This window comes from Ammospiza caudacuta, chromosome 3 (assembly GCF_027887145.1).
Source record: "Ammospiza caudacuta isolate bAmmCau1 chromosome 3, bAmmCau1.pri, whole genome shotgun sequence".
In the NCBI taxonomy this organism is placed as follows: domain Eukaryota; kingdom Metazoa; phylum Chordata; class Aves; order Passeriformes; family Passerellidae; genus Ammospiza; species Ammospiza caudacuta.
The window spans coordinates 24,232,041-24,252,623 of record NC_080595.1 but is presented as its reverse complement, the minus strand read 5'-3'; the positions used below and the strand labels follow the sequence as shown (position 1 = coordinate 24,252,623).

Sequence of the window (20,583 nt, the reverse complement as noted above, 5' to 3'; positions counted from 1 at the left end):
TAAACTGTTTCTTTTGCAGTTGTGCCATCTCATCCCTCAGCTCCTTTACATTTTATTTCATGTCTCCCATCTCTTAAGGCCCAGACTGCCTTCCCCAGATGATCTTTAGTGTCACCACCTTCCTTCTCTCCGCTCATGACCAGCATGGTGACATGCTCCAGCACCCGTGTCTGAGCACAGTGATGACTGATGATGACCAGGCCAGCACTCCAGAGTATCTCAGCTGCTCTTGTGCTTCACAGAGAAGTGTTAGGTATGCCCAGAGATACCTCATGTGACCATGTTTCCCTCTCTGCTGCTTTCAGCCTTCCTCCTTTTCCTTGCATTCTTCGGCTATCAGACCCTCTTACTCCTTCTGGGCACCAATATGTGAATTTATAGTGCCACCAGCAATGCCCTCTCCTTAATTGGTCCACAGTAATTTACCTACACCTTTTTTTTACTGTGCAGCTCTCAGTGCTCTCAAAAGCTTAAGAGTTGGGTTTCATTTTGCAATCCTTACCCTATTTCTACATTCTTGCACCCACCAAGTGTTCTGATGGGCCCAAATACCTCAAACTGGCTCTACTATCAGGTATTTGGACACATTCATCAGTAATTTTAGAGATTACACAGAAAGCACAGCTGTGTTTTGTGAGGATGCACCATTTGAGAGGTCTAAATCAAAATTTTCACATGCCAACACTGCTGGATCATCTCTTGTTTCTTTGGCTTTCTCCTCGACCCAGACATCTGCTTTCAAATGTCTGCTGATGTTCCTTATGGTCACCAGACATTTACTGTAGCTTCCCTCATGGATGTCAAGTGCCCTATCAGTGATCTGAGAAGGAAAGGGGTGAGAATTCTCTCATCTATTCTGTCAAAACCCCACTTATCTATCCTGACTGCACAGGGCACAAGTCATTTATACCTGGCACTTGCCAAATACACCCCTGTCAAAGAGCTAACTAACTCACTAACATCAGCACTTTTCAGGACTGTATCATAGGTGATGTCAGAAGCATAGATGTAGCATGAGGTACATTTATACAGGAAAAATATGAGGAAGAATTTGGGCTCCTAAATCTTCCACTGTCTCTGTAATTCTGCTGGAGTCACAAAGTCCTTCTCTTTCTCACAATCTTTCTGTGCAAACTACAGATATAATACATATAAATAAATTAACAGGGCTGTGACGCTGTTTCATTCATTTAATGTCTGAAAATAACAAATATTTTAACCAAAAAAGGTCTACAAAGTATATTCAACATTTCTATAAAATATGTGAAATATGTGAAATATATGAAGAGATAAATTGGCTAAAATATTTAGAAAATTATGGAGCTCAACTTCAACACTTCTTCTTCATGCTCTTTTGGTCTATTGCTCACTGTTGGCTAACAGGTAAAATATGAGAAAACATGAAGCCCCTTTTCTAAGTAGTTTAGCCAGTTTATCCATGAAGTAAAACTAGGACCTTGACCATGTAGTGCTGACTTTACAGCACTGAGTGAGAGGGTCAAGTGCACCAGTGTTGTAAAACTGTAAACAGACATTGATATTATACTGTTTGTATGAAAATGCATAAAATACATTTAATTAACTCTGGGCTGTGATACAAACTGACAATTCTCAACAGAAATTGCAAAGCTAAGCCTGACACCTTTTGAGACATTTTGCTCAGTAAGATACATATTTAGGCCAGATTTCGATACATTGTATGTATTTCTTTTAATACATGAAAAATGCATATTATTTACCCAATTGCCTGGAATGTCTATTGAAGAAATACATATTTATTTTTAAAAGCAATCCATATATTATTTACTCAGTGGATGAGAATGACTTCAAAAACCCGTTCTGGTCCATCAAATAAATACATATTTATAAATGGTTTTTAAATGCATATTATTTACCCAATGGACTGTAATGGCTCTGCTAGTGCCATTACATGTAAATATGTAATTAGCCACATAATAAAAAATCCCCACAAAATTTCTCTGAAAAGCATTATATTTCCATGTGTCAATGTACAATACCTTTTCTATTGTTATTATTTTCTTTAAACAGCAAAGGTGATTACCCTATGCTAATGACTAAGGCCTTGCCATATTTCAAACCCCCTAGACTAGCTCTGCAATTATACAAAAGGTAAACTTGAAATCCACATTTCTTCCTTTTTAAATTAGTGTTTTGGAATCCTCACCTTGCAGTTGGTGCACCTGGCCTGGGTCTTTCTGCCAGCCCCACGGATGCTGACCAGATTCTGCATAACTGAGCCCTCCTGTCAGTAGGAGTTTGTTCTGTTCTCACACAAGCTCCTCCACACTGTCAGCCAATGCACCTGCACCAGTGCTGGGCCATCCAATCTTGTACAATGCCAAACTTTACTTATTTATTTCTCCTCACATGGGTTATTTTCTGCAAAGCACTAAATATCCTCAAAAATCCCTTTTTCTTGTGAGAGTGAGGCCAGGATATGGGACATGCAACTCCAGGACCACAATGTATTTTATTACACAGTCCTGTACAAGTTTCTGTTCAAAAGGATGTGGCACCTACCCCAAATATTTGGGAATTAATATTAAGAACAAGACCTGCCAGGCCTACAAAAAACAGGAGTGATTCTTTTTCAAACAGGAGTATAATTTTTTAGCAGTGCATGTGTGTGGAATAAGTGTCACACATTAAGATGTAAATTTTGTTCTCTGAGCTGAACACCAGGTGATTAATTCTGATAGCACACTGATCAATTGGTACAGGTGCTGCACCTGAGTAATGTTTGTTTCTGTACACACTGGTAGCAAAGGTGCAGCACTAACACAGGTGTCACTTGTGTAGTTGTGCAACATCTCTGATTTCCTGAAAACACTCACACTGGTAGTTAGGCTGAACTGTAGAACTGTAGTTCTGCCAGTTTTTTCAATTAGACCCATTATTGATTTGATGAAAAAGCAAATTAAACATACCATGGTAGTATGTAAAATGGTTAGACAGAACATAAGGTTCTGGTGCTGAGCTTCTGAGGCACATTGCCTCTGTGTGCAGCTTTTCCTCACCAGTCTCTGGAGACTACAAAACTGAGAGACTTGCAAGACAATTGGGCAGCACCAGTCTAGAAACTTAGGTACAGAACATGCAGGAACACATTCATGTAAAATGCCAGGAAGCTCAAACTTTGCTGAGACCAGAGCTACAATTACTTAGCTGCTTCATTTAGATCTGGCATAAACCTCTTGTATTCACAAAGCTGCTAGAGACTGACACCAGTTTGAGGATAAAAATCTATATATACAGGTAATAACATCTTTCTTTTCAAAATAACAAGACATTTTTGTTAATTGATGGTACTTTTAAGTTGAAATCTCTGGCATGTGGAATCAACACTGTTTGCAGCTTACAACTATTTCTTTGCTATTTTCTCTCATTAGGAAACATGAGTTTTGATACCAAGAATGAGTAACATGTAGGGTCTGCCCAGGACTTAAATGTTCACATTTTTACAACCACTCTCCCCACCCCTTTGCTCAACATATTGGGGAACCCAAAGCAAGTAGGTGTGCTCACTAGAAAGCCTCTTCACTAATTTCCATTTAATTCATTTACCAAATCAAATCAAACTGCTACTGTGAAAACTATCTTCTCACAGAGGGGACTAAAGGATCTCTCCAGAAGTCACTCCAAAGCCCCTGAAGTTCAGCTTCCCAAAGCAAGCTAGCTGAAACAGACACAACTAACAGGATGCTGCAGCAGCAGGTCCACCCAGGGCACACAGCTCATGGCAAGAAGTTTCTTAAGGTCAAGCACAGTAAGCCCACTGTCTGGCTTTGGTGTGCTGGAGACCTACATTAAGTCAGCACAAGCCTACAAAATCCTCTTTTCTTATTTCTGCACAGCCGCTTGTGTCGGAGCAGGGAGACAGTATTTTGCACTCTCTCTCTCTCTCATGTCACTCATCACTGTAAGAAGGACCAATAATATCATCTCTAACAGGCCCAAATTCCTGTTGAAATTAGCAGTCTCCCTGCAGGTATGCAATTTTAGGGCCTGTACTCTACAATAATAAATCAGTCAAAAATATCCAGGTAAAAGCTGTGCTGCTTAAGATGAGGCTTTGGTTTATTTTGCCACTCCTGCTGCCAGGGTGTAATCTTATGCCTCCTTCTTTCTTGAAAAGCATGTAAATTGTTGTACACAAATAGAGTCATTAATGGAAAGCAAGACATCACAAATCAGACAACAAATGTATCAATTAATGCCTGGGATGCACATGAGGCAATCAATTTTCCCAAATCAATTGAAAAAAAAAGGGATAAAGAAAAACAATTTGAATTTTCACTCCTCTAAAAGATGGGGATGAGAAGAGAGAGGGGATGAGAAGAGAGAGGGAAGGAAGCTGGTGTGCCAACCCTTCTTCCTGTCTGTCTTTGGCTGTTTTGTAATTACTCAACCTGAGGTAACTTGAAAAAATTGTGAGAAGTTACTCTGAGGAAATACTGAAATTTCAGATTAAAACATCTAAAAACAAAGGAAGAGAAAGAGGGAGAAAGAATGCAGCAGGTATTAGGGAACTTCTGGCCTTCAGTCCTACATGTGCACAAGGTGCCCGCAAGTAAGAAAAGCGCAATGTTTCTCTTCCTGTGTCTTTCTGTGCACTGATGGGAGTGATGTCCTACAGCATTTCAAGTCATTTATTGAAGTTTGGTGGTGGTACTGGGAATGTTGTTAAGGAGAGTAAAAAAAGCAATGTCCATTTGAAGCTTGTCTGTGAACTTTGCATGAACCGCCAGGAATAATGTAGTGTGATGACAAGCCAGTTATACCTTCCACTAAATTTGCTGTCTGGAATGAACTGAAATAGTGTTTGGTTTGTGTAATTACGTCCATCTATCTTTATATTCCAGCGGCATATCGCAAATTGAAAATACTAAAAATTGACTGTTGGTTCTGATATTTAATGATTGCCAAAGACAAGACGATGATTTATTGGTTACTTACCGATGTGACACATTTGCATCTTATTAGACGGAGATTACTATTCCTTAAAATGCGGACGAGGCCTGATCATGTCTGATGGATTGATTTGATTTGCAAATGTAATCAAACTAATAAGAGGGAAAAAATGAGCAATAATGCCTTGTTTTTCAACTGGCAATCACTCCCCTGCCAACAACGCTGATATCCCTGACTAAGCAGCCTTCACAGTCTTCCTGTCTCCTCAAATAAACAAAGGGATGCAAAGAGCTTGATAAGAGGATAACGAGCCAAGTATGGATGTAACATGGAGCCTGTACCTCAGCACTGCACAAATGTGTCAATGGGAGTACCAGGAGAGGACCCATGGTGCCTTCAGTTCTTAAAAAGCAGCAAGCAAAAACCCAAACTGCAAAACTCTATTGCAAAAAACCTCGCTACTAAATGAAAGGGGAAAAAAACCTGCATTAAAAACAAAAAAGTGGTTCTAATTCAGGGAATCCCAGGAGAACAGTCATCACAAGCACAAAATTTACAGAATAAATACCTGGAATTCCTCAACCTGATAGGAAGCTAATTGGAGAATGTATTTTGGACAACATGATTCAAGCAACTGGAATCACTGACTGTGGCCACAGCATCAGAGAACCTATTTCCAGGGGTATGCTGGATGCTGTCTTAAAATTTTTCCAAATATTAAATGCAGAGTTTCTGTCACAGCAAACATTCTATCATTCTGGCCAGATGCTGATGTTCCTGTAAGCACTGAAATATAGTTCTAGATAAGAGCAGACTTTTATTCAGCTTGAGGTAAATGACCCTAATTCTCCACAGTAGGATTCTCTTTCTCGTTAATAATAATAAATAGAAGTATTAAAAGAAAAAAAAGCTTTGTGCAAGGGATTGCACAAAGTCCCCCACCATTTACACAAAAGTGGTAATTCAAGCAGAAGGCAAATAATAAAGCTCTGAGGTCCATACAGGTTACAGATTGTGACCTGCATATTTAGGGATTGATCCAAAGCAGTGAAATCAAGGCAAGTCTTTCTATTGGTCTAAATGGATTTTCATATAAAGCTTTACTAAAGAAGGAGGTTCAAGCGTGAATGTTGACAGCTGAGGAAGTGATCTTACATATATTTGAGAACATAGAGAACACTGCACAATGGAAGTGCCTGTGTAAATAATGTGATTGTACTACTTAAATATTTTACAGACTGATTGCTAATTTGCTTCACTAAGGGATATTCGATAATGTAAAAAAAACTTGCTTTAGGGAACAGCCATTATGAAGTGTCAGGTTAAAAACAAAGTTGAATATATAGCCCCAATTACCATGCTCAAAGACCTCAAAATATTTTCATAATTTAAAGTTTTATAGCTCATGTAATTTATACTTATTTTAACAGTGGAAAAGCATCCTGGTCAAATTCCAATTAAATAATTACATTTTGCCTACCTAAAATTCTCACTGCATTTTTAATTGGATAGGACACACTTCACTGCTTCTCCTAAATTGTTTAGTATTGCCATTCAGTATATAAATAGCTAGCACTTTCTACCACGGAGACAGTACACTTGTCCGTGCAGCCATCAATGGCAAATGGGAGTTCATCTGTGTTGGCTGCAGCACTGGAACTCAGAGAGCCATGGCAGCCCGTGCTCCTATCACCCTGTTGCAAGCTGGTTTTAGCTCTAGTTTTTCTCCCTCCTAGCAGGTTCTCTGAAAGATTTTATGATTGTCACTGGTGCTGGCTGATTATGATGCTGCTGGTTAGGAACATGCAAATGTTCCTTGTCAACAGCCTGCTTTCTTCACTTTATCTCCTGAAATGCCCACCTAAGCCTCTTGTCAGACACTGCCCTCTGTAGGTTTATGGTACAGAGGAAGCAGGAATGACCCTGCACAGCAGTGCCCAGCTTGTCCCCAGTCCCACCTGCACTGCCTGTCTGGGACACCCTGCTTCCCTGTGGTCTCTTGATTACAGAGCCCATGGTGTGCTCCATGGATGAGGATTACAGAACACAGAAAATTACTCATCACCACTGATGTGCAAGGCACAATCCTGCAAACTCCAAATCTGGGTTGAAGATAGTCAGCAAAGCATTCAGCACAATTCATTGATGGGGTCCAGAAAACATTCAAGTAACTCGAAACAAAGAAACTTCTCAAAATATACTCCTATAATCTCACTGAATGAAGATAACCTGGAATCCACAATACATTTTGCATGTTGTATCTGTGGCTGAAGATTCACTGACATTAAGCTACCTGCTCCTGAATCCACCCGACAGTTAACTTTATCTCTGGGAAACTTCAAAGCAGTAAAGTGAAGGACGGATCACAGAGCAGAATGGCTTTCTACAAGAGACTGATATGGGGAAGGACTCTTAAATTCTTCCCACTGCAAGCAGAGTTAATTAATGGGAGACACAAGGGTCACAGAAAGTTTTATATGTTACCAGATATAGCTTGAATCGTACCAAGTTTGGAGCCTAATGCCTGTTCAGCAGGGCAGGCATGATGCTAAAGCATAGCCAGAAGAAATCTCTGGCTAAAAATACACCCTGCAGCCTGCCAGTGTCATGATAGATTTATGCCAGAAGTGCAACTTCTTTGAACAAATGTATGAGCAGCAGTCATTATCTGCTAAACTGTTCCCCCTTAATCTCTCCAACAGCTGGATGCACGAGAACTGCAGATTTGCCCCCGCCTCTTCTCCACCCTCACCACAACTCTTTGCTCCAGTGTTCTCATGCATGACATGTCAGGACTTGCTGAGAGAGCTGACTCGACTCTGCAAGCACCACTTCCACTGAACTTGGAGATTCTGCAAGTGTAGCTGTGTCTCATTTCAGTATTTGATTTCACCTCAGCTGTTAATGCAGCTGATTGAAACTGATGGTGCACAACATGGCAGATGAAAACATACTGGGGAGAAGGGTCAAATGCTGGGAAATTTCCACTTGTCTATAATATGTGCATCAAGAGTTTGGTGTGGAAAATACCTTGGCCAGACCAATATATTCTCAGAGAACTTTCCAGAACATGTTTTCAAATGAAAGGAAGGTTGTGTGTTTTCTTGCATGAAGAATCACCAAAATATTTTAATACTGCCTGCTATGCACTGAACACCAAGTCAAAAGTTACAGTCAAGTAACTGCTCCATCTAAGTAATTAAATAAGGGGGCATCCAGTACCTGCACTCTTTGGACTCTGTGCTTCTTGGGATTCTTTCTGCACACACAAACACACCTATATATTTATATGTGGGTGCATAAATTGAGCACTGCACAACAAAAAAAGCTTACTGCAAGGAAGACATGAGTTCATAAAGCCCTTGTATGATCCAGCTGCTGCAGAAGGTGATTACTGCAGACTCATTTTTAAAAACTGCTGATTCTTGTATCAGGCTGGACTGAGCCCTGCCATTACAACCCAGGTGCTCCCCTGTTATCCTTACACTATATATAACCAGACCCAGGTCACCATGTGCCCTGCCAGAAACGTGCTGACTGGCTATGGGGGTGTTGCAATTCAGGTAATTAATCCTATTCTAATGTAGGTTAAGCAGGTGTGAAGCTGAACTTATCCAGAGAGAAAGTAGAGGCATTCTTAGAATTACAGTATTTAACAGGTCTCAGCTGACTTTAGGGAACTAGACCATCCTGTGTCTCTGACCCAGTCATACAGGTGGAGACCTGTCTGCTCTAAATCCAATCTAAGCAACTGGCTCTTTCCCCCCTCCCTCCTCCCATCCTGGATTTACAGTGTCAACATGTAGCCCTGCGAAGGTGCTCTTTTCTTCCCCACCCAGAACAAGGTAAATGTATTTTTGTTTGAGGCTTAGTTAGATGACTAAGTCAAATATTTAGTTTAAAACAGCCTAAATAGTTACCATAAGAGGGCTATGTTGCTCTAAGTTTACTTCTGCATTCTCAGTGTCTGCTATGATCCTTTCAGAGGACAATTGAAATGACATACAAAATTGATCATCTTATCTCCAACAAAGCCTTCAAGAATTTTAAAACTGAAAAAAATACTCTTTGTTTGGATGTTCTTTAAACAGTGAATCTGGTTGAAAAAAACCTTAATTTTTCTAGAGGAGAGGAGTCCTGTAAATACAGAAGTGATACTTAGGGAACATGAATGACAGGCTCAGTTCTGCTGCATTTGCCTCTTCTGCAAATTCCTCACTTAAGGAATAATGCCAAGATTTGTTCCAACTTTCTTCCTGTGTTTCTGAGCAAGGCATCTTCCTGCCTTGCAGCCATGCAGTACTTGTAAGAAGCTGGCCACCCCACCCTTGAGGTATGACCTGTACAGTTTGGGGAAGTTTGGGAAAGGACACCCCTCAAAGATAATTTCAGAAGCTTCATCTCTTTCATACAGTGTACTCTTAACCAGTGGTCTTTTAATTAAGTTAAGCTAAATTATGGGTGGTGGCAATGGAATAGTCACATGCTTGAAAATCTAATGTGCCCAGCTATCATGGGTATGGGCACTGGGCACTCTGGATGTGTTCCACTTGCAAAAGGCCATTATTATTGAAGCCTCACATCCAGCTTGCTTACAAAAAAAAAAAAAAAAAAAAAAAAAAAAAAAAAAAAAGGAAGAGGGGAGATTACAGTAAAATTAAAAAGGTTAAGATACGTTTAGACCTCTTACCCTCTGGTAATAAAATTAATTCCTTGTTGGCTTAGAAGAAGGAAAACTGCTACTGAGTCATCTGCAATTTACACAGACCTAATCTAGTAAGCCCGTTTGTCACACAAGACGTGGGTACAAAGGTGAGCATTGTTGTCCCCTGAGTGGAAATTCTTGCTTAAACCTTGATTCTGCACAGTGTTGCAGAGTCCTGAGTACACACAGGGGACAAAGGAAACTCTCAGCTCCCACTGGTACACTGATACTGATGGGGGTTTATCCCTTCAGGGCCAGATCCTTGAACAACAGAGGCTGGCACAGCACACTTGACTTGTACACCCATGACAACTGATCCCACCGAAGGCTCCTGCTCTGTCCCTACAGATTAACTGAGCAAACTACCAGCTGGATTGCTTTGTAATTTTTGCTGCAGAATCTGATCACGGAACAAGCCCAAAACATTTCCTGCAGTTTTAGTTTGCATATTTGTATACACCTCCCTCAAAAACATCCAGATCTGCTCATGGAACAGAATAATAATTTTTCTCCTTCTTTCCCACTCTTCTTTATTCCATTTAGCAGTTCAGTCAAACACTTGCAAAAATATGAAAGGGGGCATTTTCAGCCTCCTGGTACTTCAGTCATGCAACATCTGTGAGCATACAACATCTCTAACTCAGTCTACAAGACACCCAGGGTAATACAACACTCCTGATTTTGCTGGAAGAATAATAGCAAATGGCTGCTATATCATTTTGTATTTTGCATTTAAGAATCAGAAACTAGCCATTTTTGTTTATAGAAAGAAAATGAAAAGCACTGGCATTCATTACTGTTGATTTGCTCTCTTTTTATTAATCATTTCTTATTTTTAAAGGGCCACGGGAGTGAACAACATAATGCAATGGTAGGAAGATATTTACCAATTTAGCACTTCATTATAAAACTACTCAGAAACCTCTTTGTCTCTCGTTTAACATAATAATTATTAGTGGCAACAAAAGTGGGTCCCACACTTGCACCATGATTAGCAAGTGATGAATTTGGGTTGAATATATTGCATTTTGCTAAGTAAACCTTACTATACCCCAAACCCTCAGTCTAAAAAAACATCTAATTTTAAGAAAATAATTTATACTCCTGTTTAAATGCATGTTTCCAAATTAACCAGTGATATTCTATAGAAAACGGCCTCTTTTATGCTTGAAGTCTCCAGCTGCCACACAATTTATATCTCTTTCCTCCCCTCTTTGTTTTTCAGCCATTTTCCCTGAATGTCAAAGTCAATTTAGTGCATTTCACTTTGCTGAATAAATCAGAGGCGAAATCCTTGCTAAAAGTGAAAATTTGATTTGCTAAAAGGAGCTTAGGGCAACTATTAATCAATATATCCAGAGTGTCAAAGCTAAGGCCATGATAGACATGCATTCATTTGGAGATTGGTTGAGGCAGATAAAGGGGGACACTGGGAAAAAAAAAGTGCAACAGCCAGACAGTGTAGTGTGAATGTTGGGGGCATGGGTGGAGGGAGAGGACTGATTAAAAAAAAAAAAAAAAAAAAAAAAAAAAAAAAAAAAAAAAAAAAAAAAAAGCAACAAAACAAGAAAAAGGAGACAATCACTCAGAAGGAAAATGCAAGTACTTGTAAAGGAATAAAAGGAATAGGAATAAAAGGTGAACTTAATAGAGACACAAAGTCACTATTTAATTCTGATCTTGAGAGAAGAGCATTTTAAATAAGGGATTTTTTTCCCTAAAACCCCCCACAATGTTAAAAGATAATAATTAAAATTAAGCCAAGTTCTTTTGTTATGTGTTAATTCCATTTTTTGACTTTATTATGCTTTTGGTGATGATTACTCTTAAATAAGCTTTTCCAAGAATAGGTACAGATTTTGAAGTCATAACTAGCAAAAGTTTCAAGTGCCTTTTTGAGTTTTACTGCACATTTATTTTATATTTAGGTATAATTTGCAGGTGATGAGATGTTTATATGTTTGAGATTATTTTTCCCCCCTCAGCTAATTTAATGCAAGTAAAAAAATGCCAGAAGTGACTAACCTGGAAATTAAAGTGCTTTTTTTACCCCAGGATATTTATGTCTGGCATTATTAGAAACCTTCTCACCTCTCCAGTGCTGTCTCTCTCAGTTCTGAACTGGAACTAGCAGATACACTTAGTGTGCGCATCTCTAGTTGCACACAAAGCCTGCTACTCTTTTGTACTGAAATCTGCTGAAATTTTGTCACTGACATCTGCAACAGATTCATCAAGAATAGCCCAACACTGTATCTCAGCTGGGTATGTTGAAAATTTTTAAAAACCTGAACAGATCCTTTGGTTACTCCCTTTAGCCACAATACAGACACTTGTTTGTTTTGAAAATACTGGGAGACTTGTGGACGTGTTTATTCATGCATCATCCTTCCTCTTCCTCCCTACCTTGCAAGATCACTTAACCCTTCTCTGTGATACTGTTTTCAAAATATGAAAAACTAAAAACTGCCACCATTCCCAGCACTTCAAATACCAGGATGGATGAACTGCTGGTATTTTAGGCACGCTGCTGTCCCATTCTGCTTAGAGAAACCCGAATCAACATGGTGATCTAAACCCTGGCAGTGCTGGGTGGTCCATCCACACTAATGCTCAAAAATAAAACTGGCAGCCAATTGCTGATTTCCCATTTTGCACAATTCAGTGCCAGAGGTCAAGGAAGTCATTAGTTTTTGAGAAACCTCTTGGCTGAAATCTCTACCCTCAAGGCCCAGGGAATGGCCTGCCTTAGATCACATGTCACAGTTGTGAGTTCAAGAACATTTCCCTCGCAGGAAGAGCAGGCCTGCTTTCTGTACTTAAAGCATGTTTGTAGAAGGAGTTAAAAGAAGGGCAGATACCAGGCTTTTGATAAAGTGTCCCAGTTAGCACTTTGAGAAAGGGCAGGATGTCCTGATTCCCCGGGAGGCTCAAGTTATTATTCCTGCCAACCTCTTAGCACCTCACAACTCATCCTCCATGGCATGTCACATGAACAGTGAGCACCACATTTACATGCCCAGCTGCTGTGGAAGGACAGGCACCCTGTGATGGGGTGCTCTCAGAAGCTGCAGGGCTGTGTCTGAAATGGCCCTAAATCCAGCCAGCACCACAAGGGACTAGGGAAGGCTGAAAAAACAAATTTTACAGCAGCAGGCAGCACGGCACAGACATAAAGCACAGGCAAGGTCCCCCTCGCAGAGCTGAGATTCTCTATGGGCTGCCCCAACAACAATCCACACAAGTGACTGTGGTCAGCTTTTACCCACATGGGGTGGTATTTCTGAAACACATGGTGAGAAAAGGGCATTTTAGAAACAACAACTCTGCAGCAAATCATGTTCTTGTTCAATATTATAATGTCAAACTACACCCCTGAGAGCTGCTTTGGAAAGGAAAGCTTCAATATTGTCCTCCACAAAGAGTATGCTGGAACAAAAAAGTTTCATAAAGCATTAACACTAAAATATTCAAAGTATCCTTGTATTTGTTACATCAAAATCATGCCTTTTTTTTTTTAATACTAGCACCAGTGGCAGTATCAATTTCTAACTATTCCCTTCCTTGAACACTGTTCCTGCTAACAAAATAGGGACAACAGCTGAAGACAAGCAGGCTTATTTTACTAAATAATGTAACTAGTTATTTTTGATGTATTAGTCTGATTTACTGTTTCCAAACAAATTTTTCATCTTAAGTGCAAAAAGTTGATTTCTATGGTCTGGTTGATGTTTTTTCATGCATGCAAATTTTGTAGAGAACATTTTTTCTTTAGCTTCCCGTTATGCACATTTTTAAGAGCTTAATGTTTGCTGCCTCCACTTAATATGAAAAAATGTTGCACATTTTGGTGAATGTCAATGAGAGAGTTACAAAAATCCAGCCAAAACTGTGCTGGTACTGTGAGTAGGTATCAGCAGAAAACTATCCTATACAGCAAAAGCTTAATATAATGCAACCAATGAAATGGAAACTCCCCAAAACACAATGTGAAGGGTAGGAAAGTCAACCACCAGAAAATATTGAATTAAGAAAGGTTTCCTTGTTTAAAAGATAGCTTTTATCAAAAAGATAGATGTTTAAAATAAAATTTTAACAATAGATAAATGAAATAAAAAAATAAAATAAAATAAAATAAAATAAAATAAAATAAAATAAAATAAAATAAAATAAAATAAAATAAAATAAAATGTCTTGCCGAGGCTTCCTAATATATTTACAATTTATTTGGGTCAGTTGATAAGAGTTTTGTCTCATCAGGCAGGAGATGAAGCAGCATCAGCCTCCCTCCCTAAGCATCTTCAGTATTTTACTAACGAAGTTACAGTACATCAGAATATTTTAATCTGACACAAAGAACAACAATAGATCTGACTGCTGGCCTGATAATCTTCTTATCACACCCTGTGAAACCTAGCTCTAATATTTGACTGAGCCTCCATTACTCGGCAACACATTCTAAAAAGGCCAACAATGGAGAGAGAATGAAGTGGAGTGTGGAAGTACCTCCATATCTACATAAAAGAGATTAGAGGCGACAGCGTTCCATTTTACAGCTCAATCATATTGTGTTAGCATGCGCTTATCCGAGCGCGGATGAAATTGAAAGAGAAATAAAAAAGAGTCAGGCAGATAGGAACCATAAAAGCGAGGCATGAGCAATTTCCAAGGATATAAAAGGATGCTAATGGCGGGGCCCTGTCATTCTTAAAAAGGGCTATTAGGGCACCATCATCTGTTCTTGTGCCCTTACGCCTCTCTAACTAAAGTCAAGCATTTCCTAATGCCATTGTGATCTTTTTCTTCTTCAGATAAGACATGGTCATGTTTCATAACAACACACTTTCCATTTATTTGATTTATAAATGCAAGGAGACTAATTCTATTTACTGATAAAGGCTTTCCATATATATTTTTCTTTCAATATTTCCTTTTGTATATGGTATAGACTTTTTGTTCAATAAAAGCAACTATTGAAATATTTCCAATACAACAAAAATACTAATGATTTTATGAAAGGACTTGAACTTTGTATAACTTGAAAACATTTTTTAGTCTGTGACTGAAATGGGAAACGGTTGGCCGGGGTAGAATGAATATTGCATTGTTACATTTTTGTAGATAATCCTATTAAAAGGCTTTTTTTCAGAAGAGCAAAAACATTGCTTTGGTTTCCTCCATGAAGACAAATTTTACATTGCAATGGTTTAGAGTTGAGATCTTTATTAGTTATTAAGCACCTGATATATAAGGGCCTTTAATTACACTGAACCTTAAGAAATCACTATAGTAAAGAAAGATTTGCTGATTGCTGCTTTGCTGTGCTAGGCACAAATTCACTACTGGTGTAATTAATCGACTCTACAAGATTTACACGAAGGGTTTACTTAGTCTGCCAAGCCACAGTGAACTTTTATGCAATTTGCACCCCTTTCCTAATTCATCCTTTTCCCCATCCTGTTATGCTTCTGCCTACAGTAACATTTGTTAGTTCTGCAAACAGGCAGCACCAATGCAGGCTCTTCCAGACACTGCTGTGTGCCAGGCATCAGCTGAGCACACTCAGTCCAAGTTCATCAGTCCAACATTCAAAACCAAGCTACAAAAGCTCAATGTATTTGTCCTTTAGCATGTCCAGCCCTTTTGCATTTTGATTTTTGTGATCAAATGCCAGAAAACAAGCACAGATTTTATCATTGTCCTCTCTTACCTGAAGGCTTATAAAAAGATTGTCTTTATTGCCTGGGTTTTTTTTAAACTCTCATTTGTAAATGAAAACAGGTAAGTGCACTTACCTAGGGTGGCTTAACCACTGTAGGTGTGGTTTGAGATTACTTTGCAGTAAAATGCTGTTTTGTGGCATGTAAATTCCTCAAGTGGCTCAGATTTTAAATTTTCAGGGCCAGTTTATGGCATCCACACTCTTCCAAAGCCTTCATTTTAAAAGGCTGCTCAGTCTCATCCCTCTGCTCTTCCCATTCCTTCAGCCAAATCCAAGCTACACAGCATATTCACAAATCAGACTGACAAAAGTTCCCCTGCAACTGCTATGGAGCATGACTGACTTCTTTGAGAGCTACTCTATTTTGGTTAAGGTGATCTAGGTATCTTCCAAAGATGAAACTCAAACTCACCTGCTTAACTCATTCTGACTTAATTTGGGGTGCTTTATTAGCAACCAGTGTAAGACAAAGTAGCTCCTATAATATAGAGTGATGTTTAAATTAGTTTACAATTTGCTTGGGCTCATCTAGAACTGCTCTGAACAAAGCCATTCAGAAATGTCAGCTGTGCTCCTAACCACTGTAACAAATTGTTGCCTGAACGCTGCACACCTAATGACTTCAAATTAGCTGCACTGCGATATTGCCTGACAGTTCGTTACGAGTGTTAGCAACATAGCCGGCGTATCATGACCAATAAATTGGTTTCAGTGTGGGCTGGGAAAGGGACTTCCATCAATTTGATTAAAGAAATTACTGTAGCATTCAAAGCATAAAGACAAACTAGTTTAAGGCGACAGAAATAAGTTAACTGTACCAGAAAAACATTGCTTGTGATACAAGAGCTTGTTTATACACCGTTTGTGGCACAGAGAATGACTAAATTTCAACTGACTATTTTAGAGTCTGTAGGCTGTTGTCTTTCCTCTGAAGTTAAAAAAAAATCACTTCATAAAGGTACAAACTATTATTATTCTTTGATTGTGTTTGTACATATATTGTGTTTATATTTATCCAAGATGACCCAGAAGAACTGATAAGAACAAGGGAAAAAGAAACAAACAGCAAGAATATTTCTTTGCAATTTCTTTTGAAACTACAAATAAAATATTTTTAACTCTGATAAACAAAAAACTGACTGGATTATTTGTTCTACTATTAAGTTGTCCCAAAATCACATCTAAAATGAGAATGACTTATTACTCTGAGGAATGAAAGGTTATCCACTCTCATGCTTAATAAGGCTCCACTATCAAAACTAGAAAACTAATGAGCTGATGAAAACACACCAACATACTCACTCATCTGCTGGACAAGAAAAATACCTTAAGAAACAAGAGAAAAAGCTGACCTTTTTTTGTGTGACTTTTGTGAAAGGTGATAGACTGAGAACCCTGGAGACTTCTGTAAGTTTGTCTGCTAGCTCACAGAGCAAGAACAAACACCTCAGCACTGGGGAGGGGCAAAAATACACCTGAAATGTTATCTGAAGGAACTGCTAATCTTCTGAGAAACTGCTTTTGATGACCCCCATTTTTCTTGCTAATAAGATTGCCAGTCAGCTTGTATAGTATCAGTGCATTTATGTGATGCAGACTGCAGTCCATTCCATGCAGACCAAGGAAATACTAAGTTGCAAGGGGAGATTTTTTGGGATAATTCAGTTCTTTGTACTGAATTGCTGGTACAGTTCAGTTCTCACACTAGATTAGTCAATGAAAAGAACAATTCCTCTGTGCCTTGCCAAAACATAACTGAATTTTTTCACCTCCTGTGGTCAGTAGTGCTGCATTTACCTAACAGAGGAGCCAGATTTATATTCAAATACTGCTGAATCAGATGACTACAGAGGAGAGGACTTGTATGACCCTTGATGCCAGGCTAATGCTCTGGATAGCAAGGGGAGTTTATCTGAATAATAGCAATACATGAAAAAAAAAATTCTTTAAGCAGCATGTGAAACTTATTAACATGGTAACACAGCAACAACACTACTACTTCCAAGGTAAAATACATGACCATCTAAACTGTGTTCTGTGGGAATATTTTGGAGCCTTAGGAAAACTTTATGCATTGTAGGGAGAGAAAAAAGCAATATATTTTACCAATACAGAATAAACCACACGATTATTGCAATAAACACTGTATGTACCTGGAATATGCTTAGCCCATCCAATGATCACCACCAGTTCTCTGTCTGCCAGGTCACAAAGAGTGGTAAGTGCTTTGATGTCACTGTCTGGAACAGTGGGGTCAGGCATAGCATAGATCTTCTCTGGTTCAGCCACCAGCAAATGGGAGACAATCTTGTTATCTGTAAAAATGGTCCAGAACATTACAAGATCACCAGCAGCATCATTCTACACTTCAAACAGATGGCTCAGATTTCAAAGTGCACAAAAATTTGTCTTAAGACACTGAACTTAATTACACCTCATTGTAACTTCATGACCTCCTACAAGTGGTTACTGCACAAAAAAATCTGATCCATTAACAGTGTTTATCAAGCCAGACATGCATGTTCTTAACTAATAAATTCAGTAGAACATAGAAATACATGATCCCTGTTTATAACAGGAGTACAAACTTTATAGAAAAAGATTAATGCATTACAGGACACTTTGTACTATTCAAATAGAAATGTTTTGCATTCATTTTTTTACCTGCAACTCACCCTACCCCTTAAAGGCAGGGGTATTTTTGAGTGAGTAAATACCACATGCAATTAGTCAATCACTGAAACCTGTAACTTCTGTCAGTGACCTGAACTACCATTCTTTACCTACAAATCCAGACCAATCATCTCCTTCTAATTTCTAAACAGGAAAAAACCACTAAAATCAAAAAGAAAAAAGAGTGTAAAACTAAGCAAAGTATGAAAGTATGCAAACCCTACCTCAGAAAACTGGTTTTGTGCATGGAATGATACTTTACCATAGTCACACATTGATTATTTTTATCTATATAGCATTTTTATTCACGTGTTAAATATTTACTTTTTTATTCAGTTGACTTGTGATATCTATTTGGAATAATCAATTAAGTTATATGGAAAAATGCAGAGAAGAAAAAAAGAGAAGAGCCCACAAGATTTACAATACAGTGTTGCCATTCTAGAAGTAGGATAAACTTAATATGAGCACTATATCCATGTGAAGGCACAATGGAAATATTTTATCTCTATACAGAGGACTGATTTATTACTATGAGAAGGCAGAACTGAAAAATGGCAAAAAGACTAATTCATTAAGCCTCCTAATACAGGGTACATTACTATACTTCCCAATATATTTACATTTTACTTTTCCTGGTAGGTACATCTTTTGACCTGAAATGCACCATCAGAATTTAAAGCCCAAAAGACACCCTTTAGTGATTTTACATGAATCTGTTCCCTTCAGAGAGATAAAACATTATAAGGCTTGATATAAATGGGATTCCACTGTGAGAAGACACCAAGTATTTTCTGAGTGCAGAGAATGCTGCCAGAATCAGTATAATTCAGTATAATTTTCCCCATTTGCATGCACATCACAGGACAGACCACACTGTTCTCCTGCAACGGAAGCTGACTGGGATGTGACTTGCCCAGCAGTGTTGTCAAAGCTGACCTAGAACATAGGCTAGGCAGATTTAAAGAATGAAGTAGGCATTTATTAGAAGGCCTCAATGGATACATCTTGAGCAGCAAAAGAGCCCAGCCAGGGCTACACCCAAGATGGACCCAAAATGGTTGACCTGCCCTGAGGTCTCACACTTTTGTAAGTTCTGGTCCATTAGCATATTGGAGTTAATTGTCCAATTATAGCTTTAGGGTACAAAGGCCCATCCTTGTTTTTCTCTCTTCAGTCCACGTTGTTTATGCTCTTGGGCCTGAAATTTAGATCAGTTGTCTTTGGTCCCAAGCTAGAAAAGGAATTGTTTTGTCTACCTAGTCTGTGAAGAGAGCTCACTATCCCTTAATATGAAGCTCTGAACTACACACTAAAGCAGTAAAGAATCTGAAAAACATAAAAGCTAAAACCCAAGGCATCAGTGTCAGAAAGGATCCCTACTAGTCCATGACATTTTTCCATAAAATGCTCACTTGATTCAGATTTCTGATACTTTACTGCTCTTTAGTGACACAGACTCCTTGACTCTGATCTACTGTCTCTACAATTTTTGCCTTATTCCAAATTTGTGTGTCAGAAGTTGTGATATATGTTAGTCGTTCATATAATAAGTGCAAGAGCCAACTGGAAACCATCACATCAAGCTTGTTTTATTACAAGGGGACATATTCATGCTTTATATGAACTGTAGGAACTATGCCAACTGATGCAATTTTTGATCTCAACAGTTGACTGATTATCAAACTGATTAATGAGGAATTCTATTCTTATTTACAAATGACAGATGGTAGTTTAAACTTATATTGGCAAACAGCCTTTGCAGGTTTTTTTTTTTTTAATTTTTACACAGTCTCTTTATAACCTGTTCAATTTCACATGGAAAACATGTAAGTGAGAAAAGACACATTACTTCTTTCCAAATTCCAGTATTTTTAATGGGTTAGGGGAATAGGATAAATTAATAAAGAGTTACTTAACATCCGAACATATGCAGCTGAGGACTTCTACTTTTTGGTTTTTTAAACCATGAGGAATGAATGAAGAAGCACTCTCATCCCCAAGTTCTGGGGTTTTTTCCCCTGCAACAGAAGAAATGGCCAAAGAAGAACTTTTATTCACCTATGAGGCTTCTCACCAATGGCATTCCATAGATGATTTAGGAATATTGACTATTTTGACTCAGGATTTGCAAAATCTCAAATCCTTTTTATTTCTGCAGTCAGTGAAATCTATGGCCAGGCCGTTAAATTGTATAGTGAAGCTGGAAAATACAAGAGAGATCAGAAGTAGGTGTAGAAAAGATCCTCCAAACACCTGCTCTTTCCTTACAGGGGGAAAAAGCTACATGTATTAGCACATGCATTAGCACGGAACATAGAAAAATTCTGAATGTACTCAGAAAACTCCATCACTCAGGAAATTGAATAGCCATGAGCACTGTTTCAAGGTAAATCTTATTTAATGTTTCTCTAATTAGAATCAATAGAACCCAATTTTCATTCCTGTGCCTTTGTTACACACAAACTATCAGTCAGGGTCTAGAAAATCTCCCAGGCTACTTCCACACAAAACCGATTCAACTGTTTCAAGTCTGGACACTTATCTGCCA

General features: G+C 38.6%; 1 protein-coding gene across 3 annotated transcripts in view; it reads right to left on the bottom strand.

Annotated features, from left to right (window-relative positions):
* Positions 1-20,583, bottom strand: part of ESRRG (estrogen related receptor gamma) — a 371,822-nt gene that overhangs the window by 30,458 nt on the left and 320,781 nt on the right. For all 3 annotated transcript variants that reach the window (XM_058802853.1, XM_058802852.1, XM_058802854.1), the window contains one exon: positions 17,513-17,674. In XM_058802853.1, the coding sequence (XP_058658836.1) occupies positions 17,513-17,674 (162 nt within the window). The remainder of the gene's footprint in view (positions 1-17,512; positions 17,675-20,583) is intronic.